Source organism: Meriones unguiculatus, chromosome 8, assembly GCF_030254825.1.
Source record: "Meriones unguiculatus strain TT.TT164.6M chromosome 8, Bangor_MerUng_6.1, whole genome shotgun sequence".
NCBI classification, from domain to species: Eukaryota; Metazoa; Chordata; class Mammalia; order Rodentia; family Muridae; genus Meriones; species Meriones unguiculatus.
The window spans coordinates 120,091,525-120,119,433 of NC_083356.1; the positions used below are offsets into that span (position 1 = coordinate 120,091,525).

The following is a 27,909-nucleotide window of genomic DNA, read 5'->3' on the forward strand; positions in this document are numbered from 1 at the left end:
TCAGTGAACTCAGAACTCACCAACTTGGCTAAGCCGCAGCCATCTGGATCCTGCTGCCCCGCCTCCAAGTTCAGGATCACAGTTAAATCCTGCTCGTGCCCAGCTCTTCCACGTGGGGGCTGGGGAGCCCAAGCCTGGGTCCTCATGCTGGCATGGCAGGCACTTTACCGGCCGTCAACCCAGCCCTAGCTGCCGTCTTGTGCTCTGCCTCTGTAGCATGGCAGCTCTCTTAAATCAGCTCTATTCCCAGTGTTTGCTTTGTCATCAGTTCAGAGGCTACTGAGTGTACTTAACAGACCCTGGCTGCCTGATGGACTGCCATCCTTCCATATTTCTACAGTAGTTGCTAGATTTTACTCATCTTTGATTAAAATATTTCCTTTCTAATGTATCTAACATGCCACATGGTTTCCTAGCTAAGTAAAAACTGTCCAAGTGCTTTGGCTTATAAAACAATAAACGATATTAAGTGACTGACATGAGTTAATATTCATTTTGAAGTGTGTTTTCCTTTGGACTATTTTGGAAACTGCATGCATACAGGAATGGTTTAATGGCTCCTACCTCTGGATAGTTTATTTTTTGCATCACCTCAAAATGAAATTGCCGAATTCCTAAGCAACTCTTTCCCCATCTCCATCACACTGGGTATCCATGGCAACAAGGCTTGAAGAACTGGTATACTGTGGCATTTCATTGTTTAATGGAGCACCTAATGTCAATTACTATACATATAACTTTATGTGTGTGTGTGTTACTTAATCTCCTTTATATTCTCAAAGGCCCACAGGCAGCCTCGGACTCCCTGGAGACAAAGCATTATCCCCTCTAGTGGAGAAAAGCCAGAGCAGAAAAACAAAGTGAGAGCATGCACCCGGGATGATTTAAGATGTGGGGCTGCTGCTGTTTCTGCTGTTCTCACTGAGTCAGAAGACAGAGGCAAGGTTTTTCTCCGCACAAAACACAAATGCTACTACTCCATGGAATAATTATATTCTCTCACAAGCTGCGTGCACGCCGTTTTCCAAGGTGCCCATAAATCTTTCAAAATGTGTTTTTAGAAGCTTTGTACTTGTGTGGTTAAAACTATTTGTTCCCGTAGACTTTGGGTGGTTTGAAAGCCTTGACACAGTCTGAATCTTGATGTTTTCAAGATCCTGGCTTTTTTGCTGGTATAGTGATACTCGTATGGCAGTAGCCAGCAGCCAGGGCAGAAACACAGCCCGTCCTTCGGAGAGCAGTTTCCTAGGGAGACCCCCAGAGCTCCTTCTCCCCTGACCATACCTCAGCCTCCCAGAACCTGCAGTTCCCTGGCACTCACAGGATGAGCGTTCTCCTGTCATATTCAAGCTGCACTTTTGTAAATCTGCATTTACGTTTCAAACCGGAAGGATTTTAATCATAATTGTCCAATTTTACACAAGAAAAAAAAAAAAAAAAAAAAAACCAGCCAGGAGAGGCGGCTCATTTCAAAGTCTAGGATAAACATGTGAATGCTCCTGTGCCCTGACAGCTTAAAAACACTGCTGTGCTCACTATCCTTTCTGAGAACTGAAGCAGATAACATCTCAAAGCAACCCTGCTATTTTAAAAAACTATGAACAGGCATCATTTCACGGCAGTAGATTCTGGTATAAGCCACTGCTTTCTGTACCTGGTTACTCTTCATTGACAGAGGATACCAGAATTTATATACTTAATGCTGAACAGACATTTAGGTTGTGTTGGATATTTCTTACAATAAAACAATTATATGAACATTGCTCTACATTTCCCAGGTGGGCTTGTTTGCTCACGACTATGATATATAACTAACTGTGAAATGTTAAGGTCAAAAAGTATGAACATTCCAATAGCTAATGCAAGGACTCCAGAAAAGTCAATTGGGATTATATCACAATGAAGAGAGTGTCTGTTTCCCAGGCCTGGTCGATAGTAGCTCTACTGGCCCCTCTTTATTAACAGTGAATAATCTATTCTTTTGTGAAATGTTCCTCCACATCCTTTTCCCATCTTTATAACAGTGCCTTTATCACTCTGCTCTCCACTTCAGTTAAGTGGGTCTTCATTATAACTTCAGGTCCTAGAAAAGGCAATTTCTATATGCTTTTAATGTTTCAGATACAAATAACTATCTAATGAAGTTTCGTTTCTAAATATCTCCACCTCACTTTAACTAAAGGGATTCTTGTCTCTGAAGGCACAAATGTAGTGACCTCAGTTCTCTGGTTGTAGCCAGAGAACTAGGCTTGCAGCCCAGCTCTGCTGCCCAAGAACTTTGGTGAGTCCCTGACGTCTTCAGTCCTGGGTTCTTTGGATATAAAATCCACTTCCTGTAGCTGAATTGTAGATTCTATGATGCATGTTTCTTCTGATGTCACTGAAATTGTTGTACATGGTAACCACAGACCAGACTGTTTTCACTGGCAACGTTTTGGTTTCCTAGTGGTGCATACAGTAATGATCATTTCAAGCCAAAGCCCCCTCCGATTCGACAGAGTAGGGCAGTGCTCACCTCACAGGACTGTGCTGGGAGGAAATGAGTTTAGCACGCGCCCCACATGTTCTTATTCTTATAAAACTCTCCAATTTGATTTCAATGTTTCAAATTCGCAAAACTTACTTCCTGGGTTTTGTCTAACACGTTTGAAATTTCTTCATTTTCAGATAGCCACAGATACAACAGGATATTATTTAAAGCAACCTAGAGGGAATTCTGTTTGAGCAGGAAGTGATCTATTATTCTGCACTTCCAGGAAAGAAGCTCTGTCCCAAAGCATCCCACCGCCAGGATCTGAGGCCCAGCCTCCCAGCAGTTGTGGGAGAAATAACACAAAGAACAGCATGGGAACTTTTGATTAAGGTCGACTCGACCGTAATGTTTTCCATGTGCTGCTCTGTCATACAATCTTCTGCAGCTGCAGAACTCAACATCATTTCTTGGGAGACAGAATAGAAAAACCACCACTGAAAATAACAGCGATAGCATCTGGCAGGAACAGGAGTTGAAAGTAACATGGGGGAAAAGAAATTTATTTCATAATTTGCACGATGCTTTTGTCTCTACACAAAGTCATTATATTTATCTTGTTAGTCACAGAGAAATATGTTAACAGGGGGTGGGAGGCGGCAACCGGCGCGAGAAAGGAGCAAAGGCGAGGCGTGTTTCAGCTGAGGCAGACAGTGAAGATGTATGCGAAAGAAGCCAAGCAAGCCCACTGCAGTTCTAGATTGACCATGCTATTGGCCATAGTTCAGGCTTCCAAGATCACTGCCCTGCATTTTGTAACCTGTGCCTTGGCAATAACCCCCAAACTCACAGAGGGTGTCCCCCATGCACAGACACTCAACACAAGCCATTGGCGAAGGGCTGAAGGGACCATCATGTTAACACTCGTTTGTATGTGCATGCTGTATGGTGCTGATTTTATCTGTTACTATTTCTGCTCTAATTTAGAATAAATCTTACCAACATGTTTCCGACCAACACACAAATTCTCAAATTAGCATTTTCCTTTCCAGCTCCACTCCCGTATCATTTAGGAATTAGGCGGTTTGAATATTAAGAAAGAAAATTCCCCCAAACCTGGTCTGGTTTACTGGAAATGGAGTGAACTTCAGCTTTTTCTCATCTCACACACCAGCTGCTTCTCATCGTCTTCCTTCCCCGCCAAAAACTCTTCAAAATGAAACCAGGTTTGTTTTCAGCTGAGGTCCTAAATTTGAAATGCCATCTTTTTAACAGAATCCTCAGAGAAGCAACATTGCCGTTTCTGAAGCCTCGGAGAAGTGGCATGATGGTTCTTTCCCTTGTTAGGAGAAGCCTGGCAAATCTTAGATGAAGGCCCGAGAAAGTAGTAAATTGTTAATTAAAGATCTAAATCAATAATGAAATAGATTTCTTAAATGGAACAGGAAATCTCTAGAGGGTTTCACAGCCCATGCCCGTCCATCTGCCTCTGCCTACCTAGACTTCCCAAGGTAATCAATCAGAGGGGCGGATGGCCACTGGGTGGTCCTCTCCAGTAGAAAGTTGCTTTCTGATGACCGTTTTATTCTTTTTATAACCACAGTCCTCATGTTTACGGAGTGGTCATAATGCTAGTCCTTACTTCCTGTTGTGTGTTGGAAGAAAACCACAAAACCGAACCAAACAGGATTGTGGTTTGGTAAGGAAATAAGTGTCCATTCTACAACCACATGGCGGTCACAGTGAGGCTGTCTCTGCTCCTGCATCTGAGGTCTAGAGGAGCCGAATGGCCTGGGGTGTGGCTGAGGTCAGCTCTGACCTGAGCTAGGCGAGCACTGCCTATCTAAACAACTATCCTGCTCTTTGAAGCCTGCCAAGAGAGCTTGTGAGAGCGTTCTGCAACCCGAGCTGTCCCAACACCTCTTTGCTTGAAACTGACCACAAAACCAGAAATGAGTATTCTCACCTTTGCCCCATTCTTTATGACCTTAGATACCACCTTCCCATGTCACAGCTGGATGACCATGTCATGTTCTCACCTTATGTTTATCATTCTTTCTCCTGACCCAGCTATCTAGCACGAAACTCTGAAATGCCTACACCCACTCTGATTTATATAAATCCTACTAAGTGCCACTGGCAAAATCAGCACACCAAGTGTTTTTTTTTTTTTTTTTTTAAAATATATATATATAGATATATTGAAACAATGCCTCTTTCTTTGCAGTAAGCATAAAAAATGTAATTACATTGCTTCAAAGCATTTGTCCTAAATCATTCTAGTGGTATAATTTCCTGCTCTTATAATGGATAGAGTACTGAGAAACAGTCTTGGGAAGCATACGCCCTTCAATTTAATAAGAAAAGGAAACAAAGACAGGACTTTCTGAGAAACCCTTCTGGAATGAAATGCATCGCCCCTTCCACCCCTTGGAGCACTGATGTTTTCAGTGCTTGACAGGAAATGCTAGTGTGTTCCATAGCATACAGTCCTGTTTTCACAGAGCAGGCATGAGATTTAACTGAGGGATAAAGAGGGATGAGCAGGAGACACAAGCACAGGAGGCTGCCAGAGGGACTGGGCTCCTCGCCCTGCTGGGGTGACAAGGGGGACCCTCACAGCAGAAGCTCACTCTCAGGATTTGTAGCCACATTAATGGAGACAGAAATGCCAGACGAGAATATCTTGCCCTAAGGAAGTGTTCTTCTTCAGAGAGTAATGCATGTGACAGTCCACAAGAGGCATTTTTCAGAGAGGATTAAACACATCTATCTTCCACAGAACGTATAAGATGACCACATGGCGATTTTTCAACATATTCACTTCTTCTCCTACTTTATAAAATGTGCCAGTGGTAAATTATTTGCCCTTAGTTGTGAATCTACCCCTTGTTCCCTGTGTGGTCCCTCAGCTGGACCCCACGAACATTTCTTCCTGTCTGTCAGTGCAATTCCGGGCATTGTTACCACAGGCACGGGAGGGTCATCCCAGAGACTCTCTGGTTACTGCTGCCTTTTTCTGCTCTTTTGGCATTGCTGCCAATGGTGTGAAAGAGAGCTGGTCCAGCAAATCTTCCAGGAAGTTCCTGACTCCCTAGCTGCTGCATTCTTGGATACCAGCTATGTGTCAGAGCCTCGATGGGGAGTGTTCTTTCTACCAGCTCTGGACCACTGTACCCAAGTGACGTGGCTCTGTGTTCAACTCCAACCCAGGCCATACACCAAATGTCCCTAGCAACCTAGCAGGTAGCCTGTGATCCAACGCCTAACAAATTCCTGTACCATCCATTCACAGCTACAACGTCTTTAAGAGTCTCGGCCACAGTGTGGGCCCAGGTCCTCCCCAACATCTTTGGATATACTTCATCAATGCTACAATTTATAGCTGTTCTCTGTATCTGGCATCCCTGTACTGCTCCATTTGGTAGTTATTTACCTTTATGGGTTGATAATTCTCTGTACTAGTTATCCTGACTGAAGCAGAGCAAAGCCGGACTGGCCATTAGATGATCCCAGAGAGCCTCAACAAGAGAACTTGGGGGTTAGTTGGCTGTGAGCTTTGACTAGAGTGCAGTACCAGTTCCCTGCTAATAGAAAACGGGATGCTTCAAAGTAGAATCAAATGCATCAAGTCAGCACCTCTGATGATCTGAAATCAAGTCCTAGAGTCAAAAAGCTTCTGTCCTGAATTATTATGGCTGGGAATACAGTTGGTATGAATCCTTTTGAATACAAAGGAGCATTTACCTAAAGAAAACAACTGTGAGGTTGGGGAGATAGCTCAGTGGTTAGAGCACATGTCACTCTTTGCAGAGGGTCTACATTTGGTACTCAGTACTCACGATGGGCTGCTCACAACTGCCTGTAATTCAACGTGCTCCAGGGAGCACACATAATATTATCTAGAAGTATGTAACTCAGACACCAAAACAAACAAGCAAACACCAAAAACCTCCGAACCCCCAAATCTGGATGTGTGTTTGGGAAATAAGAGTGGTGTTAGAATATACACTAGAGTAAGCTGCTTTCATACCTAAAACATGCGAATCAAATTCCAGAGTGAATGGAAAATGTGAACTGGAAGTGTCTCTAACAGTCCATACGTCTAAATGACTGAAACTTGAACTCAGTGTAGCCAACGTGCCATGAGATTGAGATGCCAGACCTCCCCTGACAGAGCTGAGGAGAAAAATCTAAAGGCTTAGGAATGTATGACTGTTGGCGTCATTAATCATGTGCGAACGACATATGTACCTGCCTGTTACGGTCACTTTTGTTAACTTGACATAATCCAGAATCACAGAGGAAGAGGGTCTCAATGAGGGATTGTCTACATCAGGTTGGCCTGTGGGCATATCTGCAGTGGGTTGTCTTGATTACGCTTCTTGAGGTAGGGAGAGCCACCCACTGTGCCACCATTCCCTAAGCAGAAGACTGTAGGGAGTGGAAGGGGGAGCTGAGTGCAAGCATGCACGCAGTCATTGCTCTCCATATCTGATGACGGACATGCTAGACCAACTCCATCAAACACCATGACTTTTCAGTCATGATGGCCCATCGCCTGGAGCTGTGAGCTAAAGCTTTCCCCAGGTTGGTTTAGTCAGGGTATGTCATGACAGCAACAGGAAATGAAACTAAGTTGACATCTCAACAAACATCTCAAAATTGCACTTCTAAGAAGGACCAGAGACACTCTCTGCATGAAGGCCCTGAAAAACACATTTATCAGGGGTCACTGCATCTCTTAAAAGTTCCTGTTATTCTCTTTTGTAGTCCAGATATGACCAAAAGGGTTTCCAACAAACACTCCAGTGGCTTCATTATTTCCCTTAGTATGATTGACTATATCAGAATAGCAGAAGTTAGGTACCGAAGACATGGTTGCTGCATTTACCATCAAAGGCAGCAAGGACACACTAAGCAAATGCTTTGGCCCCCAGGAATCTCCATGGGAGTTAATTTATCCTGATTCCCTAGGAGTAAAATCAGTGTAGAACCTTTTAGAAGGTTGTAATATCTACATAATAGAAAACAAACAAAAAATCCTGTTATGTCTGATGGTCACTGAGTCACCTCAGTGGAGAACCACAGTGTAATGCTCAGTATGTGTAGGCACAGGCCAGTGTCAAGATCTCGAACCCTTTGATGGAAAGGAATGCCAGAAGGCCGTGAGGAAGAGCCGGTGAGGTCATCCAGGGGTACACCACAAATCCTCCAGGCCATCAGCAAACAAACTTGCTGCCCTCTATCTGACAGAGAGTGAGAGAAGGGGGACTATTCAGAATTTCATGGATCACTAACCACCAGCCTTGAATCACCTCTAAGTTAACAGACTGAGGAAGAATAAAACACGAGTTCAAATGACAATATAATATGTTAATACCAAATGGATGAAAGTGTTTATCTTAAGTGCTCTATCCCTGCTAGGGATGACCCCAAAAAAGAGCATTTTGGAAAAATGCTTTGACCATTTATTTGGTGACTCACTTGGTCTGGAATGTGAAATGACCCAGACTATGAAATTATACTAACTCCCAGCTTAATGCTTACAGTTTGGCTAGACGGCATTCTGGTAGGTAAGGGTTAGAAGACTCGGGGCAAAGAACCTGGAGAAGAGGTGTGCAGACACCTTGGGCAGACTGTGTCCCATGCGAAAGCTCAGGATCGGGCATCCATTGGAGAGGAGTGTTCAGACAGCAAGTGAACAAAATTACATGTTCTGCATATGCCTCTCAACCTTTTTTCTAGCTCCCCGAAGGCATATTCAATGGGCCCATGAACAAAGTGACCATGAGAGCGAGGCTGGAGCCCAGATGTAAGGTTAATAAATGCAACTTCCCCTTAACAAGGCTGAACTGTCTGCTGATTCTGGTGAGTCTGTATCAGATCTGTTCATAAGAGACTCTAAGCCCAACTGTCACCATTCCAAAGAGGACAGAGTGAGGGCACTGGACACGGGGGAGGCATTTATCTTCCCTGGCATAAACACGTCTCTTGGATAAGAATCTGCCATTCCTGTCTGCAATGCTGCTGACAGTGTCTTCACCCACTGCCTCCCAGAGGTCCTTATTCACTGCGTTAACATTCCACTGTAGGCTGCTGCTGAGGGGAACCACTCACAACTCAGGAAGTGAAGCAATCTCCTCATAGCAGCAGGATTAACTAAGCTAAACTCACCACACAGCCCTCCCCTCAAGCAGCGACTGAGTAGCAGAGAGGTGGATCAGCTCATTGGAGACTTGGTTTCAGAAGCAGCTGAGGAAGGACATCTGAGAGCATTTCCGGTTCATTTCCAGGGTGAACTACATTCATTCTGCCCCAAGCACTGTCTCCTCTATGCACATGGATCTGGAGGGGACAGTGTTTCCTATCACCATGATGTTTAATGACCCACTCTCAGATTTTACTCCCTATCCCAGTAACAGTGACCTCTCCTAGTTTGGAGACCGTAGCCCCCAAGGACAGAATGTAAATCCTACTAGAGGACATAATGATCCTACTGAATTAGAATATGAGAATGCCACTTGGCTGTTTTAAAGATCTTTTCTTTTCTGATCTTTTACAAGATCAGCTTTGTCCCCGGCACAGAATTCCTAAGAGAACCCACCTAAAGAAACGTTTGCTTTGGCTCTTGGTTTTACAGTTGGCTCTGGTGTTTTGGGAACTGTGGCAGATGGGAACATCACGGCAGGAGCTCGTGACGATGCAAAGCCGCTCAACTCATGGGTGCCAGCAAACAAAAAGGGAAGAAAGGAAGGGGTAGGACCCCAGGATTCCCTTGAAAGGCATACCCCTGAGAGCTAACTAACTTTCTTCTGCGAGGTCCACTCTGAACGTTTCCACCTGCTCCAAGCAGCAGCATAAGGTAGTGGCCAAGCCTTAGCGTGTGGCCTTCGGAGGACAATCAAGACACAAAGCAGAAGAGAAGTAAATCTAAGTCTGAAACCCACGGAATTCTCCAGGAGTCTTCTAGGACCGCCACACTCAATAATAAGTGTTAATAAAACCTACAAGAGTCAAAGACAAACAAGAGTAAGAGGGACTGAGAACTTTCAAGAATATAAGTTCAGGTCCCCTCACCAGGTAAATTCCTCCCAGCCAGCTGAGGTTCAGGCTGAGGGAAAATAGAAATACTGAATGAGTATTGAAAGAGTCACTTGAAAGAGGTCAGTTAGAGGAGTGAAAACCGTACTAGCTTCTGGCATCTTCCTTTGCTTGTTCTTTGTATGTTCGTGGACATATGTGTATGCTATTGACTTCTCATTACTCTTTCTTTCCCTTACAACTCCAGACATAAGCTGGAGTCAGACATGATAACAATAATATTGAAGGGCACTGCAGTGAAATCTGAGGAGAAGTTGATAGTAATGAAATGACTCTCAGGACTGTGCATCTCATTTGGGGGGAGTGATGAGAACCTCACGTGTACAAAGGACAGCTGACCTCCATAGGTGAAAGGCCAGAATTATTTATGTAAAAGTGCAAATGTGCGTGCAGGGCCTGTGCGGAAGCTGAGTAGGGAGACACATCACCTTTCGTCCTGCTCTGTGACATCTCTATAGATAATTTTTCTCTGCCAGATGGCACCGTGTTAGCCTGTGTCAAAACATGGCTCTAAAGACACTGGAAGGCACAGGCAAAGGGAAAACTATTTCTGGTGTGGTAGGTTTCCCTCCAGAGGCCAGAAACATGTGCAAGACCCATTGCTACACACCCTTTGATGAGCTCTGTCAGCACCTCACGGGAGATTCTTGTAGGCCAGCTCTTGCCTCCCAGTAGGTAACATCCCACATGCCAACAGCAGCTGAGAAGGTCAAGGTGACACCACAGCAAAGCTTCCTGCTACCCAGTGGGCTGTAGCGCATCCTCCCAGATAAGAGTCAGATTTCAGGATGGGTCTGTATGTGGTATATGTGTGAGACAGACTTCCTCCACTGTGCAGGAAGCGGCTGCCCTCTGTTTTTCCTAGTCCCACAATCTCAACAGTCTTTAGCACTTAACTATCTTGCTGTTTCCTGACTGGACCCTGAGTGATAGAATCTACTGTTTCTGTGCTGAACAGTCTGTTGTGTCACGGTACTATTCATTTGAAGGATATATGACTGAGACACTTGCTTTATGCCCTAAGCTTAATTACAGTTACTTCTAGGAGTCTTCATTTTAAAATATTTTAAGGAAAGGGCAGGAGAGGATATAACTCCTTGAATGAAAGATGAGAGCAATCGAGTTCAATGTACTATGATGATGTAAATACAAAAATGCTGGTGAACTCTCATAATTATCATTAACTGCTAAACTGAGCCTGGTCATTAAGAGCTCTGTCATCATCAAAAAATCCTCGTCAATTATATTCTGCAGCCCATGCTCCACCTAACCTTTAAAGTCATTGTGCTCAGAACCTGCCCTCTATGCACATGACTGTAGGCCCCTGGGGTTCAAGTCCTCTGTAGCCAACACATAAAGTTGCCTTTTTTAAACCTGTTGATTTTTCTCTAAGTTGATTCTCTATGATAAAGTTGGAACAGAAAGACAAAAATCAGGGAAGCATCTCAAAATATTAACCTGGCCCATGAATGAACGCCTGTTCTTGCTCCTATGACTAATTCATTAATGTAACTAAGTTCTAAAAGCAGATAATATTTATCTCCTTAGATAACAGCAGCAGAGAGCAGGGAGGGGGGTGGTACTTGGGAGGCAGAGGCAGGCAGATCTCTGTTGTGAGTTCAAGGTTAGCCTCGTCTGCAGAGTGAGTTCCAGGACAGCCAGGGATACACAGAAAAACAACAACAACAACAACAACAAAACCCTGTCTCAGAAAACAAAACAAAACAAACAAACAAAAAAACAATCAAACAACAACAACCCCCCCCCCAAAAAAAAAAACAAACAGCATCAGAGGATGGGGAGTTCAAAGTCCTCCTTGGTTTACCGTGTGAATTGACTACTACCTGAGACCCTGCTGCAGGCTACTATGAAACATAACTATTCTCACAGCCTTACTAAATATTCCAGTTCTCTGTGAGACAACAGAAGCAGCAGCCTGCTGCAGAGGACATGCATCTGGCCTCAGAATTTCCTAATTATCATTGTACAAAGACCTGAAAACCCCTGGGGTTGGTCTTCTGCCAACACAAAGATTTAGATGCAGGAGCTTGGCCGAGTCTTTCCATTTACAGCACCTGCAGGCATCCACTAGCCCCTGCTCTCCCTCCACTGTAGGCAGAGTGACAGACACGTCACCTGAGACAGGGAAGGCCTTTGTCTAACTTATGTGCCTTCACCTAACCCACAGAGGAAGAGTGTCCCTGCTAGGAAGAGCCAGGAATGAGTCACTAACGTGGTTTCTATCTGTCTCGTTCAGACATGCTCTCCGGAGGAGCTCTCTGTTACAGCACCCCAACTTCTGAGTGGTGGAGTCTTGAAATTATTAGCCAATTCTCCTGCAATTAAGAGTAAACTTCATTATGATTTATTAAGAAAAACATAAATGAGGGAGATTAAAAGTTTATAAGAAACGAACTTCTGACATAACTTGTTTAGGTTTTTTGTTTTGTTTTGTTTGGCTGTGCTATAAATGGAACATGGGGCTTTGTATGTGCTTTCTTTTGGCTTTTTAAAAGTTTATTTATTTATTTGAAACAGGGTTTCTCTGTGTAGCGCTGGCTGTCCCAGAACTCTGTAGACCAGGCTGGCCTTGAACTCACAGATATTTGCCTGTCTCTGCCTCCTGAGTGCTGGGATTAAAGGTGTGCACTACCACACCTGACTTTAATTTTAAAATTCTATCTATTTATTTGTGTGGGAGTGGGTGGATGGGTGTGCATTGGGAAGGAGCGGGAACCCACAGCACACGTGTAGAGCTTTGGGAATGGTCCTCTCCTCTCAGTGTTGGGGCTCCGGAGACTGAACTGAGGTCATCAGGTTTGGTGGCAAGCACCTTTACCGGATGAGCCATCTCGCCAGCTTCATTCTTAAGATCAACTGAAACACTTCTCAGTCTTTCAGATATATTTTATAGATAAGTTTTAAAGGAACTAACTCTTTTCTTGACCTGTCTACATTGCTAAGTACTAACAAAAAAGTCCCCTATTAAATGACCTGTACTTAAGAGACTAGAGCTGCTCTTTCTGAAATCTTTTAGACAGTATTTGCTGCCATCAGTGGTGACCTCGGTAGAACCACTCAAGAAAAGGACTCGCCCTGCTTCCACTTGAAGCAGACTGGCAACCTGGGATCGTTTGCAGAGTCATCTGCGTTCTGAAGATCCGTGATGCGCTTTTAGAGCAGAACACACATGGAGAGAAGTACAGGTGTGCTCTGCAGCACTGCTCTTCATCCTGTTTAAACGAAGGGCCAGCACGCAGCTACGTGCAGTATCGGTGCCCTCTGCACTTTCCCACAATTCCTAGCACTCCTCATTGTGCAACGCTCAGCGGGGCTTTACTCTTTACACTGCTGCGTGGAGACGCTGCGGTTTATAGCCCTGATTAAGATGGCATTCCAATTGTTGGACTTCTCAATGTTGTAAAATCTTTGTCAGATGGTGAGTTTAGCTTTTGACAAAGCGGAAAGTTACTGAAACTGAACTTGTGAACAGGCTAACACTTTTCTTTTGAAAAGAGAGAGAGAATAAGCTGCTAGGAGATGCACATGAAGTTCCTGTGTTTGCCCTGAGAGAACAGAGGCTGAAGGAGACACACACACACGTAGTATGTGAGCACTGAAACAAATGCATGATGGGAAACACGGGTGTGGAGGCGGGGAGATCCAGAAGGGAAGGCAAACTTGGGAATCACGGCTGGAGGCCATGATGAGGATGAAGCTGTAGATTAATACAGGCGGAGTACAGAAAACTAGGCTTCTCATTTGAAGGTAGAGGGTGACAGCTCTTTCCGTCAAGGGGCTGAAGGTAGGGTGGAGTTGCAAGTGGTGATAGTGACAGCCTGCAGTGGGCAAGAGATCATTACAGTGGACCGTCACACTGCTATCAACAAAGAACTATGTTGGTACTGAAATCAAAGAAGCTGCAGCCAAAGTATTTTGAGAATCTTTAGGGGAGCTGTAGAGACGGCTCAGTGGCTAAAAGCACCTGCTGCCAAGCCTGAGGATCTAAGTTCGATCCCTGGTACTCACATGGTAGAAGGAGAGAAATGATGCCTATACGCTGTCATCTGGTCCCTACTATGTACCCCGGCGTAAACGTATACACACAGTAATGAGGGGCGGCACAAGAGAAACATTTAACGGATTACTTCTCTAACGGTTCACGCCCTGACTCAGCCAAGATGGCGCCACTCATTTTCCTTTAGAAGTTATATAAAACCAGCGCTGGTGAGGATGGGAAGCTGCTGCTCAGGATTCTACCTGGAAGGTGCTAACCCATCCCCTGCACGCCGTGGCGACCACAGTCAACTTATTCTTAAATGCCCTCACCACAAATAGGTACGTAAGGTGGCATCCATGTGAAACAGCTGATTTAGCTCTATAGGATGCATGTGTTTCAAAGAGGGAGAGAATTATTTTTAATTGTCCAACACAATGAAAATAGTTTTGCTTCTCTTTAAGAATTGAGAGCGTAGCAATTTTACTTTTATCCTACTTTCTGCTGAGCTGAACTCTAGCTAAAAGAGGGGAAGATCCTAACGACCCCCTGAGGCATAGTCCTGGCAGCCAACCTCAGGGACTTCCTAAGCTATCAGGGCAAGAAAAACGCCTGCTGAGTCCAGTGGGCACCAAAACCAGTTTAAAAAAAATCCTAAAGCCCGATTCCCAGAAAGTACATTCTAGGAAGAACCTGATCGTTACCCCTCTGCTAGGGAATTGAGGTAACAGAACAGGTGGACTCTGAAAGACAGAGGGGCGCTTCGGGGGGTCAAGGCTTATGTCCCTAGATGAAACCTTCCCTCGACGTCTGCACACTCTTACCCAGTCAGGCCCCAGGCCTCGGCTTCTCTGAACATGGGCATTTACGGAGACTCCTTCTCTGTAGGCCATGCTCCCATAAGCAGGTGTGCATGCTTTTCTCTCTTTATATTGAATTCTTCAAAAGAAAAATTTCTTCCTACTCATCCTGACAAGTGGCTGTGGGTAAACACTCCAAGCTTTTTATCGGTTTGCTAAAACAAACATGGGGTGTGGGCGGTGGGTGCCATAATAAAAGGAAAAAAAGATTGATGCAAGTTACTACCCAAGTACTGGCTCTACATTTTTTTCTGTTTCGCTTACAGAGCAAATACAGATTCAGATCTGGAGTAATCTATAAACAAAGGTAAACTTTTGCTAGTAACCAAAAGCACTAGCTGTCCAAGCTGCACTCTAAAGACAGAAGAGAAGCGCCCAGTGCCCAGACAATGCTAATGACACATCCTACAATCTCCAGCATTTCCTCAGCAATCCACTAAGACCAACATAAACATTCATGGACCATGCTGACTTCCCACTACACGTGTGCAGGTCTTCGTGATGGCAAAGAGACCGGAGGGGGTAGGGGAAACGGAGAGCAGAACTCTAGGGCATCACTGACATTCTAGGAGAGCTGAAGGAGAAAACAACCAAAGTGCAGAAATCTTTGAAGGCATTCTGTATGATTTAAAACTGAACAGGAGAATGACTGTCCATCTATCTAGAACAGAATTATATAATTTCCTTTTGTAGTTTCTACCCCAGACAGTGTGCATTTGATTTCTTTCCCTCCCTCCTTCCCCTCTTTCTTAATTTCTTTCCTATCTTTCTTTCCTTTCCTCCTTCCTTCCTTCCTTCCTTCCTTCCTTCCTTCCTTTCTTTCCACCAACACTCACAAGAAAAGCCAAGAGTGGAGCCTCGTGCCTATAACCCGAGCAGGTAGGCAAAGATAGGAGGGTCCATGGGCTCTGTCATCACAGTTTAGCCCAGCAGTGAGCTCTACTTCAGTGAGAACCCCTGCCTCAAAAAAATTAAAGTGGAGAGTGATTGAGAAAGACATCCAGCGTCTACCTCTGACCCGCATACTCCCCTCACCCTTCACAAACCATGGACAAGGAACATGTACACTCAAAAAGGATGTCCATACTGTTTCCAATTTGCATCAATCAATAATTCTCACTCACATTTTCTTCCCTAACAACAAGTTCCTACAGGGATTTGATGGGTCAAAGAGCATTTCTTTTTGACTTCTCAGTCTCTCGAGCTACCTTCTAGAAGGTCCCACCATTTCAGATTCAGCATCCATCCCCCCCCCACCCCGCTCACATGTTCTACAACACAGAATGTGCTATATGACTGACTCTCAAGTAGAAGGAGACTCAATTTCCAGTGGACAAGGGACAGGTATAGTTTAGGTGCTTGAAAATAATCCAGTCTATAAGACAAAAGGCAGTAACAAAATATTGTTTGCTGGTAAAAAAAAAAAATTAATAGGATCAAAAAAAATCATCACTGAGAACATGGAGATTGAGAGTTTGGGAATACCATTCTGCAGAATGATGTAAACGGGTGGTTATTCACAAGCCCTGAGAAGGAAAGCTCCAGAGCGATGTCTGCTAACAAGTCACAGAGTGGAACACTGGGTGTGTTCAGACATGAGGCCGCTGAAACAAGAGCAGTAACAGCACTAACAGTTGTCCCATACATGAGCGCCGGCTAGGTGCCAGAAACCATGTGCATGTACCCACACGGATTACCTCAACTGGTCCTCACAGCGACTTTGTGAAGCCAACCCCATTATTACCTGCATTTTATGGCAGAGAAAACCAACGCTTGCTTAACTTGACGGTATGCCGAACAAGCTGGGGAGCTGGGGCTTGAAACTCTACTGACTGAATGAAGCCAGACAGAGCCTGAGCTCACTCCTCAATGCCCTAGGGATCCAGTGCCTGCTTTCACCACAAGATGGAAGCGACTATTCAGAATGTATGTTTTATTTTCAAATGTGCAAGTGGCAATCAATCTGTAGCCTTCACAAATATGTGTCTGCAGTCTCTGCCAACAGAGTCATTTCTCATAAACATATAAACAAGGTTTTGTTGAGTTCGAATTTCCTAGTTTCTCACTAATTGTCTAGCTCTTGGTTATTGCTAAGAGTCGCTGAAAACCCAGATCACACAAATCCCAGCATGTGGAATTAGGGAAATCTTGTCTTCGGAGAGTTTTTCAGTCCATACACTCGTGGCCAATCTCTCATGTCCAGTTCCTGAGGCCAGAGAGCCCTAAAACTGCCCTATGCTGACCCTCTCTGACTGCCCAGTGCCGACCTCCCTGTTCCTCTTTCTCCCTGCTTGCATAACCACGACAAAACGGCCAGCGAACCCTGGGGCCTGGGCCCATGAACTCTTCTGTGGTCCCAATCTCCCACATTTCCATTTTCCTTCTAGTGCTTGCTCACACTCTACCATCAGCTACACACACACAGCTTGAACCTTTCTTCTCACCTTCCCACCTCTCCTTAGCTGGAAGCTGGTCCCCAAGGCTGGCCTCTCACCAGCTGCTGTGGCTCTTAGCAGGTGTTCCCCTGGACCAGAATCAGCGTCACTACTGTGGATGTGGTCCTTACCTCTCCCTAGAAGCTGACTCTGCTGACATCAACCTGAATCACTGCCACAATCCCTCATTACTATTCCTGGCAGCACAGAGACACAAGCCTGCAATCCCAGCACTGAGGAGGCTGACACAGGAGGATGCTGAGCTCAAGGTCAGTCTGAAACACATGGAGAACACACCTTAAAAAGAAAAAAAAAATGCCTAGCAGCAGATGTTAATAAAATGTTGACTCATATTTAAAAATACATATCCAGTGATTAAAATGAGTATGTATTTTTTTAAAGTAAGCTCTACATTCCAATAACAGTAGCAAGTCAGTTCCCACCAAAGGACGTACTGCCCTGCACGCTTTAAAAATGTACTGAGTTATGGCCAGCAAGATGACTCAGTGGGTAAAGGCACTTGCTGCCAAGCCTGAGCACATGAGTCCACTTCCCAGAACCTGTCAGGAGAAGGAAAGAGTCGAACCTCCAAAGTTGTCCTGTACACACACACACACACACACACACACACACACACACATACTAAATAACTGTAAACAAAAATTTAATGTAGTGATTTAAGCAGATTTTGTGCATTAGTGGCTGAGTACCACCCCTGGAGCAGAGCACAGCTTTACAGCCTCCTTCCTCTCTGACTGAGAACACACAAAAGCTGGCCACCAAGTTCCACTCTTTTCAGGGTGGCTCATCTAAAGCTGCTAATGTTATCAAGCACTCTCTTCCTGAACGACTGCATCGAGGAAAGAATTCACACTTTTCAAGTCACTAAAATCTTGTCAGGCACGTGTCATGGGGACACTCTCATTGTCCCAGGTCGTGAATCGATGACCATCTATCTGATGTTAACAGGGCTGAGAAAGAACATGTTAGATTCTTTTTGCAAATACAGCCAAACCCCAAACATACAAAGAACTGTGGCCATGAAAACTATTCCTCCTGGCTATAGAAACAGCCTTTCATTCAAAGACAAAGTAATTCACTAAGAGCTACAAAAAGGAAGATTCAACCACACGTGGAAAGGATAGAGACATGAGTAGACAGAGAGCGAGAGAGTAAGAACCAGCGTGACCTTCCTATAAAGTTCACAAGCCAAGGCTGAGCTGAGACCCCTGCGTGCATAGCTCTACTCAATCATCGCTGCACCGACTGACTGCTTTATGGCGGGCCAGGCATGCTGTGCTGTCCAGAGCACAATGATGAAGACACAGCTCCTGCCCTCAGGAAACTGATGTCTGAACAAAGCCTCTGTTGCCCCAAAGGCAGGAGCCAGTGCCAATCCCAGAAGATCCATTATGAAGAACTTTTGGGGGGTGGAAATACTCTAAAAGCGTGCAGGGTACAGCACACGCAACATGGACAGCCATGTTCAAAAAGCAACTGTATGTCCTGCTGAGGAGTGGGAGTCCGGCGTCAGTGAAACACACTTGGTAATGTGGGTACCATGATGATAGTGACTTCCTGTCTCCGTCACAGACCAAGAAGTCACAGGCACCTTAACACCCAAGTGAGAGAATTCTGTTTTTGAAGATAAAAAGCAATCATATCTATTTAAAATTTTATCTGCCTGCCTGTCTGTCTACTTACCTACCTACCTATCTAATTAAAGAGAGAAGAAGCAAGAGAATGCACAAACACTTGTGCTATGCGGAGGTCAGAGGACAACTTGGGGTGTCTGTTTTCCCCTTCTACATGTGGGTCCAGGACCCACATGGGTCCCAGTGGTCAGAAGTGTCTTTCCCTTCTGAGCCATCTCACTGGTTGATCACCCCTACTCACAGGGAGCTTTCTGAAGCTCTTAGAGACTTGAAGGTATTGCTTTTTCTCCTCCAGTTTTTCAACTTTCTTACTCTTCTCTACTCAGCTTCGGCTTTCTCAGATTCTCAAATCTCAGTGAATGTCATTTTTCTTCTGTAGCAAAAGCCTGACTTTATGTCAAATCAGTTAGTCCGGACATAACATTTTTACTGGGATACATTAATTGATTTTATTTCACCACAATATTTAGAGCATGGCTGAAGAATAAACATTAACTAACCGAAATGTTTATTGCTCAATATAGCAAGATCAATAATACCTTAATGAGAAACTGATCTAACAGTCGTAATCATTTTCCGTCTGTGACAAATGAAAGTAGTCTCCACATGAGTAAACGTGAAAGCTTGATAAAGTGATGGAAGGCTTTTTAAACTTTTAAGAGAGTAAGTACCAAAATAAAGAAATGGGCTTTTGCTAGCAGATAAATCACTTCTACAGTCCTCTCAATGATCTCCAAAGTAGCAAAGAGTGGTGTTTGTCTCTAGGCATTTCGCAGACTGTGGTGGGGGACTTTGTAAGTCCTGGCCCAGGAAGGCCATTCTGTGGTGTCTCCTTACCAACTGCTCCCGTAAGGTTTAAGTTATCTTCAGACATATTGACAATACCTGGTCACTCATTTGGTCTCTGTATTTGTTCAACACGCGGCCAATTTTCGCTATCTCTTTTATTGCGGTTCACCTCGGAGCAGCTCTGCTTATAAGCTCCTGGTAACAGGAAAGCCGAGGGAGAGATGCTGTTCAGTCCATGCTTCTGGAAGATGTCCATATCAATCATCACTAAAATGACCCGTTAGTTTAAGCTGTTTAATTTTCAATCCAAATTAGTGGTTTTACATGTAGTCGAAATAGAAACACTATGGGGTGTTTCAAAGTTCTTGAACAGAAATGGCATGTCAGCGTAAAAGGCGTAAAAATCAAAGCCCTTACAGATTCAAAGGTCAGGTCCCCTACAGCAAAGGCACAACCGGGAATCTGGTCACCACATAGCTAAATCCAAGCGTGTTATGGTCCACACAGTGACCCAGTGCAGTGCGGAGGGCTGAAAGCAGAGCTTCCGTGTAGAGCATGGAGGAACATCAGTATGCGATGCCTCCTCAGGATGAACAACAGTGAGAGGGGGTCCTCTGCAGCTTCCAAATATCTGCACAAATATTTCAGCTTACTGCGAACAAGCACAGGGCCCAGCACCAGGGGTCTTAGCAAAGAGACCCACATGAAGGACGCTACGTGTGTTGGCTGGGTGGCTTGGCCAGCCTGCCTGGCCTCTGGAGGCCTACATCCGGGGCATCAACTAGAGAGTATAATCCTGCAAAGTGACTCTGAGGAAACAGACGGCAACACGTGTGGACGTTGTAGTGAGCAGCCCCAGGTCTGCTCTCCACAGTCCAAGACGCCCTGCCTAGGGCCATCCACAGTGGGCGGGTCTTCCCATCTCAACTGACGTCATCCAGATGGCCCCTCCACAGATACACCCAGCAGCCCATCTCCCTAAGATCTCACAACAACCACAACACCCGTGCCCTCCCAAACACAATTAGTTAACTGGGCCTCGCCAAGGCTCTCTTTCCTGTTGGGTGTAAATGGAGCACCCAGTCCCCTGCCCAATATAAGATCCTAGGTACGAGGTCGTTAGAATCTTCCTAAAAGATGATCCCTCCCTGCTTTTCTCACTTTGGAGTACAGCTATGGATAAACCAATGGCTGCCAGTTACCCAAGTCTTCCCTTGTTTCCAGTGCTTTTCCACTTATTTGACACGTATTATCTCATTTAATCCTTTCGAACAGCCCTATGACATGGGCACTATAATTAGCCCCACTTTTCGTCTGAGAAGCCACAGCATGTGCACATGGAAAGCTAAGTGAACATTCCTTACAGGAATGTTAGAATCACAGGGCAGTTCTAATCCTCTGTCAAATTAGAGGCTTGGATGCTAAATGGTATTAACTCAAGAAGAAACAGGAAATTATTATGGGACTGAGAATGTTCATGAAAAACGAAGAAATTAGACCTGATAAATGAGTAAGGCCTGCCTAGGTAGAGAAAACAATGGTATGACAGGTAAAGGAAAGAATGCAGCCAGAAATGAGAAAGCAGGACAGAAGGATAGCTGACAGGCTGGGGAGCTCAGGACAGCAGATAGAAAGCAAAGCTGAGGAGTCAGGGCAGCGCGAGGTTGAGGGGCTGGGCAGCAGCAAGGCCCTGAGGCTTTGTTGCCTCTGTGCTGTATGAGGCTGCCCAGCAGGGCCTGGGCACAGGAGCTCATCTGAGCAGGGAGAGTTAAGGGTAGCCCAGAGTCTAATGGTACCACGTGACAAGTGCTGAACACAAGCTGTCACAGAAACTCTGCCAGCATTCAGCAGCACTGCTGGTTATCTGCAGTACTGAGGTTTTATTTCTGTTCGACCTAGCAACATATTTAAGTATTGAAAAGACTTAAAAAGGAAGTGAGTGGCATGTTCTCATTCTTTGTTACGTTCAGATACAGAGAAAATATTAAAACCACAAACAGAATCCATTAATAAAGATGCTACAGAATCGCACAGACAGGAAGCAAGGCCCCCTTGGGCTAATAAGCAATAATATTTAACTAGTTTTTTGTTTTTCCAAGTGTAAGGACCAACACATGGATACACTGAGCATAACAAGGCTTTTTATCTTGATCTGAGTCATGTCAGCTCCAATATTCTACTTTCTAATTGATCCAGATAACTTTTCTCTACATACACATCACTAATAGCTCCCATTATTATGGCCAGTTGACATTCAGATGTCCTGGACTCATAAATGTGTACAGCATGGATCAATTTTTGAATGTGAACTTATCCGAATCTCAACATTTCTAAAACTTGGTAGGATTCATATTTTCCTCAAGGGGGGGGGGGGACAGTGGCACAAACCAAGGCCAGAGAAAAAAAAAGACCTTCTATTTTCCTTGAGGATTCTGACTTCTTTCAGTTTGGGAGGCAGTGGAATAAAAGCAATGTCTCCTCCATCCCTAATATTTATCTGTAGTGTGTGAACATTGCTGAGTATCAACAGAGTTCAAGGTACCATAAAGACAGTCATGTCATGGTTGGTGTCATCCTGGTTGTCCTGAGGCCTGCCCAGGAGATTAGTTCAGAACAAAGCTACGAGGGCATTTCCTGAGTTTAACTTGGAAAGAAGAACCACCCTGAATGTCTGCAGTGCCATCCTACAGGCCGGGCTACAACAGGGAAATAGGAAAGCCAGCTAGCATGGCCAAACTCTTAATCAATATTTCCTTCTCCCTCTTCCTCCTTCTCTCTTCCTTTCCCCTTCCTTCTCTCTCCTTCCTCCCCTTCCCATCCCTCTTCTCCCCAATCCCTTCATTCCTTCACTGGGTTGCCCTGTCCTACCAGGCCTTCCTGCCATGGGAAACTATGGACTAGAAGCTGTGAGCATTATAAGTCCTTCCTCCGGTAAGTTGTGAGCCCAGGTATTTTCCAAAAGCAGCAAACAACGAACACGAAAGCTCACGGGCTGCCGTCTGCACCAGAGGGACAAGCCAGATGTAAACACAACTGTGTCAACGAATCACCAGATCTAAGCTGCCATGTTTAATCCTTTTTCAAGGTTCACATCATGAGACTGGTGAAGCCTGGCTTGTCTGGGGATGGTTCTCTGGACCAGTGGTTCTAAGTAAGACACTGTGATCACATGGCTTTCTCTGGCACTTCCACTCCTCACTAAACTTCTGCCTGAGCAGCTCAGTTTCACCCAAGTCAAGCAGCAAGTACCAGGAGGACATGCTCATGGCTTCTTTCCTTACCTTTGGTACATAGTCTTAAGATGGTATTTTTTTTCCCCATTGAAAACATTTCAAACAGAAAGAAACAGTGCACTGTAAGCACATCTGTAAAAATATGTAAGCAGCTGAGTCCTGAGGTCTGGGAGTACTGCTATGGGACAGCAACGTGAAAGAAAACGCCCCCCACACACACACTTTTCAGAGACGTTCAGTAAACCTGGAAACTTAGTGTTGTATGATCCACTAACAGTTTATGAAGATCAGTTCGCTTGATATTCCTAAGATAGTGCTACAGACTGTCAAAACTACGCTTTTAAAATTGTATTTTCCTGATTAGAAATGTAAATATGTGTCACAGTCAATCCACATTTCCAAAAACTTAGTGACACGTGTTTCTACCGCAGAAGAAAATTAAACTGCAGCACCAACTGAGTTTGAGCAGTAACATCCATGATGACGTGTTTAAGGGGAGGATACAGATGCTGGCTGCTGGGGAGAAATGCATCAGACGGGTCGATGGGTGAGAGGGTAGAAAGATGGCCACATGTGATAAGGTACCTTTTGTTAATTATGTATTCTGTATGCTGTTAATTCTGTATTCCGTATTCTGTATGTATTATGAATTCTATATGCTGTATGTTCACTGCAGAATTCACTTTATGTCTGAAAATTTTCATAATAAAACATGAAATCCTAGAAAATCACAGACATCCAGGAAAAACAGAAGCAGCACACACAGACGCCGCGCACGCATGTGTTTTACTGTCCATCTTCCCGCCTCACTTCCAGTAACAGCATTTTCCGAAAGCGTGCGACATCCCCACACCAGTGGCACTGCATTGCCTCCGAGTGTCCCCATCGCCCACTTGGCATGAATCCCTGCTCCATACCTCTGACAACTGGCATGGAAGTACAGCTTCGGACGTAGGGAAGTCTTGAGACCTGCTTCCGTGTGCTACATTTTTCTAAACTCTTCTCCAGAAGGGAATGTCTCACAGAGCCTGTCTACCCAGAGGTTTGACTCTAAATTTTAAACACTCCCATGAGTAAAACAAAATGTGCGAATTTAATTTCTATAAAAAAAAATACCAAAACACAAACACACACACAAACAAGGATTCTTTCACAAAAAGCCTAAAACAGGCACCCCTAGGTCCCACTGTGGCTCTGAAATACCAACTACCAAGTCAGGGGTGTTAACTCAGGACTTCCTGAAGAAATGGCTGGCCGGAGCTAAGTGAGCTTGGGGTGTCTTTCTGTGTCAGGAAGTAAGGAAGTCACCAAAGAGCAACAGCACATGCCAAAAGACACAGATGCCAGCCTGAAGGAGCTCTTACTTGTGAAGCTGGGCGTACCTTAAAACACGAAAGTACATAACTTAATGGATCAAATCACTTTGAATTGTAAAAGGGTTTAGGGTCTATAAAAAAATAAATTGGCCGGTGTATAAATAAAGTGAGGACAGAAGGAGGAATAGGGAAGAAAAGCTCAGAAGGAAGGAACTTCTGCTCTTTGCACACTACACTGTCATGGCAATGTTCTAAGACAGAACCACAAAGGGATGCTTAAGCTGAGGAAAGATATTTGCATAGCCTCAAAGTAGGTCCTAACAGCTAAATACAAAAGAAAAACAGGTATTTTCACTGTAGAGGAACTGAGTGAACTCTTAACCTCTTAAGCAGAGGTTCAAAAGTAACATCACCAAAACCAATACAGACACGGGATACTCCTCAAACTGCACCAAGAGCCACTAAGGCCACACAACCACTGCAACATTCCCCCATGACCCCATAAGCCGCAGGAGGAAATCTGTAAGTCCCAGGCAAGGGGCATTCTGCAAAACAAACAAGTGTTCTCAGCAATTCCAAACTGCCGAAGTCTTAGAAGGCAAAGAAAGGCAGAGAAGCTGTTCCAGAACAAAACAGACTAAACAGACACATCAGCTAGATGCCATTTGTCTCCCTGGAGTGCATCCTGTGTAAGGAAAAGTTCCCATAAAAGTCGCTCAGGACAAGTGGAAAAATCTGAAGGTGGACTAACCAATACAGTAATAAAACCGCTCAATTTCCTGACCTTGTTAACTGGCTGTTTAGGAGATGCTTGAGTATCTGAGGAAACACGTTTGGCACCTGTCATCTATTCTCACAGACAGCAAAAATAATTATAACTGCATATAAATCAATAATAGAAAGAAAGAGAAAGGGCAGACGCCACAAACTGTCCCTAAGTGGTTGGCTTACTTGGCATTATAGAGGTCTTGTAATTTTTCTTGGTGTTTCCTCTAAATAGTTTTTAAACACACTTTAACTAAGTGGTAGAAAGGTAACATACACTTTCTAAAATAGAGGGATGTACCATGCCCTCACTGTGCTAAGGACACACATGTAGCACAAGCAATTAGTCACATAAGCCGGGTTTAAGAATTTGGCTCACACATTCCGCACATTTGACTAAGTTCACAAAACAAACATTTTGTCAGAGAGCAGGTAATTCTCAGGCTATCTTGTGAAGTGAGGCAGGCACATTATTATGGGGTCTGTTCCTCCAAAAACTCACTGGAAAAACAATGACCCGAAAGTACAGGATTGAGTGTATAAATGGGCGGGGTGGGGGAGGGGAAGCTAGAGTTCACCACCTTTATCTTAACACTTCAAAGCATCTGCAGCCAATACACAGCTTACAAAATTCAACTCCACGAGGGATGCATACTTCCTCTCCGGTAACCGCCACAGCCTCGTCAGACGTCCACATAGATTCCTGTGGATGTAGCAATGTGGGGTGCCTGGCATGGGGACGGATAGTGACTGTCTCTGACGACAACAGGCCCCTGAGTGGAAGTGGAGTTTCTGCTTTTTCCTACTCCCAAGCTTATGGGTTGTGATCTTACAATAGGAAAGCAGGACCTGGCAGCTTTCACCCTGTGTTTTCCTGTGTCATTTTCCTGGCCTCTCAAGCTGTAGCAAAGGCACAGTGTACGCATATATGCTGGGAGGTAGGAAGCCACTGGGCCCCAACTAACGTTTCCCTTCACAGTTTCCTGTTCCCATTCAACAGCCACATAAGAAGCTTTGTGTATCAAAGTCCCACCGCCTTCCACTTAACATTCCTATAGAGGTCGGTGGAATTGTCTTGTTTTCTGTTCTTACTCAAAGCCTCAGAGTGAACTACTGAAGAACAGGAAGCCTGGCCTCCTGAATTCCGTGGGCCCCGACTGGAGCAGCCATTTCTCAGTGCTCTATTTCCCAATCTATAAAATGGGGACAATAATGCAAACTTACTAGATCAAAGAGTTTGGCATTGAAATGGTTCTAATGCAAGAACTGATCTTTACTTCGTACCCTTGTGCTTCATGTAGAACCTACAGACGGCCTCCACACCAGAGACACCTCGGTGCCACTGTCACGGTTTCAACAGTGGGTGAGCCTGGAATGCTAACCCTGGGTTCTCATCTTGGATTGGCCAGGGTGGTCCGCTGGTGGCAATTAATGATAACAACAAGATCACTTGGGGAGAAGAAAGCATGTCTACAGAGAGGAACAGTACTTGGTGGAAAGCGGACATTAAAAAAATGGGCAAGATGAGGTATTACAAGCCACCAGCAGGACAACTACAGACAGTGGTAACACACTGCATGCTTCAAAAAGCCAAACATTTGAATGTTTACACCATGCAGACAATGTCAAAACAAGGCAATGGACATAATGACTTATACATACAATGCACACATGTACTGAAACATTAACATGGCTCATGGATGCTCATTTTTTTTTGTATGTTCTTAGAATCAGTTAAAAGGACATTTAAAAATTTTTAAAGTACTTTAAAGAGAAGGTTACCAAGGTTTAACTCCTACGGGTCAGTTATACAAATTATTTCACTCTTGAACCAAACTGAACATAGTATTGGCAGCGGTGGCGGCGGTGGCGGGGTGTGTGTGTGTGTGTGTGTGTGTGTGTGTGTGTGTGTGTGTGACACCCCTATGAAAGATGAAGAATCAGTTCAGGGCCCATCAACTTCAACAAGAGTTCCAAGAGTTCTAAAAGCCAAGACCTTACTCTGATTTTACAAGGAAAGGCAACTCCATCTAGGCCTCATTCGTTATTGCACAAACGCACCACTGTGAGCCAGAGAGGTGAAAGAAACCTAAGAAGCTAGCGTCGCTTAGTTCAGCTGAAAAATAACACTCTTATCTTTTAAAGACAACGTCTAGGGACCACCCCCAACGCAAGGGGAGAAAACAGTTAGCAGTGAAAATGTTACCTGTTGCTCTTTACTGCCCCCTCTCGGTTGCCCCGGAGAAGCGAAAAACTCAAACCCGCCTGTTTCCGTGGGACAGCCAGCTCAGAGAATACCCACACATTTATAACACGGAAAGAAATCCTCTAGCTTCAGATGACCCCTAGTAGAATTCAATCCTAAAGCACACGCTGCAATATTTTCTATTTATGGGGTTCCCAGAATGGAAGTTGGGAAGGAGCCTCATGAACCAGCCCCAAGAGACCAGCCAGGTTCCTTACAGCGCAGTGAGCCTCTAACTCTAGGCTAAAAGGCTTATATAAGAGCTGCTGTGAGGGCCTCTGGTAGCAGAGCTTACCTCTTTCTCTATTTTGAGTAACTTCTTTACAGCCACCTCCTTGTCCTGTGATATCCATTTGGCTCGATAAACACTCCCAAAACTTCCTCCACCGCAGTTTTCAAAAAACTGCAAGTCATCAAATTTAATTTGCACAAAGGAGGCACCGAGAGACGACATCTCATAATGACAAAGCAGTAAACGTCCACAAAATCTGCAGAGAGAAAGAAGAAGTGCTGAATCACAAATACATTAGGGTCTGGCTGTAAATATTTATAACAAGTCCCGTGACATGTCCAGAAAGACTGTGACGACTTGAGAAAGAAAACCAAGACAAACAAATCGAAACGGAAGCGCTCACCCTGCCAGCCAGCGCGAAATTCTACAGCAACTTGTCCAGGCTTGGAAAGGGCTCAGACTTCCCCCCTATGAGACCTGTCACAGCACTTCCTGCACATCCCGAGGAGCTCTGCCTCAAAGGCTACTGTGTCACCAGGTCTCCCACCAGGAAGGCCTGACACACAGGAGCCATGCTTTCAACAGCAGGCTTACACAGCTCTTCTGGCATGTGTGGCACGCCGTCTCCCCATGCTGCCCTTGCTTCGCAGGAAGCATACACAGCCCAAACCCCGCGCATCCTGGCACCGGCGCAGCCCGAACGCTGCAAAGTAAACACAGGTTCAGTGTTTAGACTCCAAACAAGCCTTCGCTTAGGGGTGAGAGAAACGCTGGCCAAGTGCTTCCAAACGTGTCCCAGCAGCCTGCA

General features: G+C 44.8%; 1 protein-coding gene across 3 annotated transcripts in view; it reads right to left on the reverse strand.

The window, feature by feature from the left end:
* The window catches only part of Map3k20 (mitogen-activated protein kinase kinase kinase 20), a 146,286-nt gene that overhangs the window by 107,310 nt on the left and 11,067 nt on the right, over nt 1-27,909 (reverse strand). For 2 of the 3 annotated variants that reach the window (XM_021646985.2, XM_021646987.2), the window contains exon 2: nt 27,165-27,357. In XM_021646985.2, the coding sequence (XP_021502660.1) occupies nt 27,165-27,323 (159 nt within the window). In that variant the 5' untranslated portion in view covers nt 27,324-27,357. Of the gene's footprint in view, nt 1-27,164; nt 27,358-27,504; nt 27,807-27,909 lie in introns of those variants that run through there. The other variant, XM_021646986.2, reaches the window with a different exon arrangement.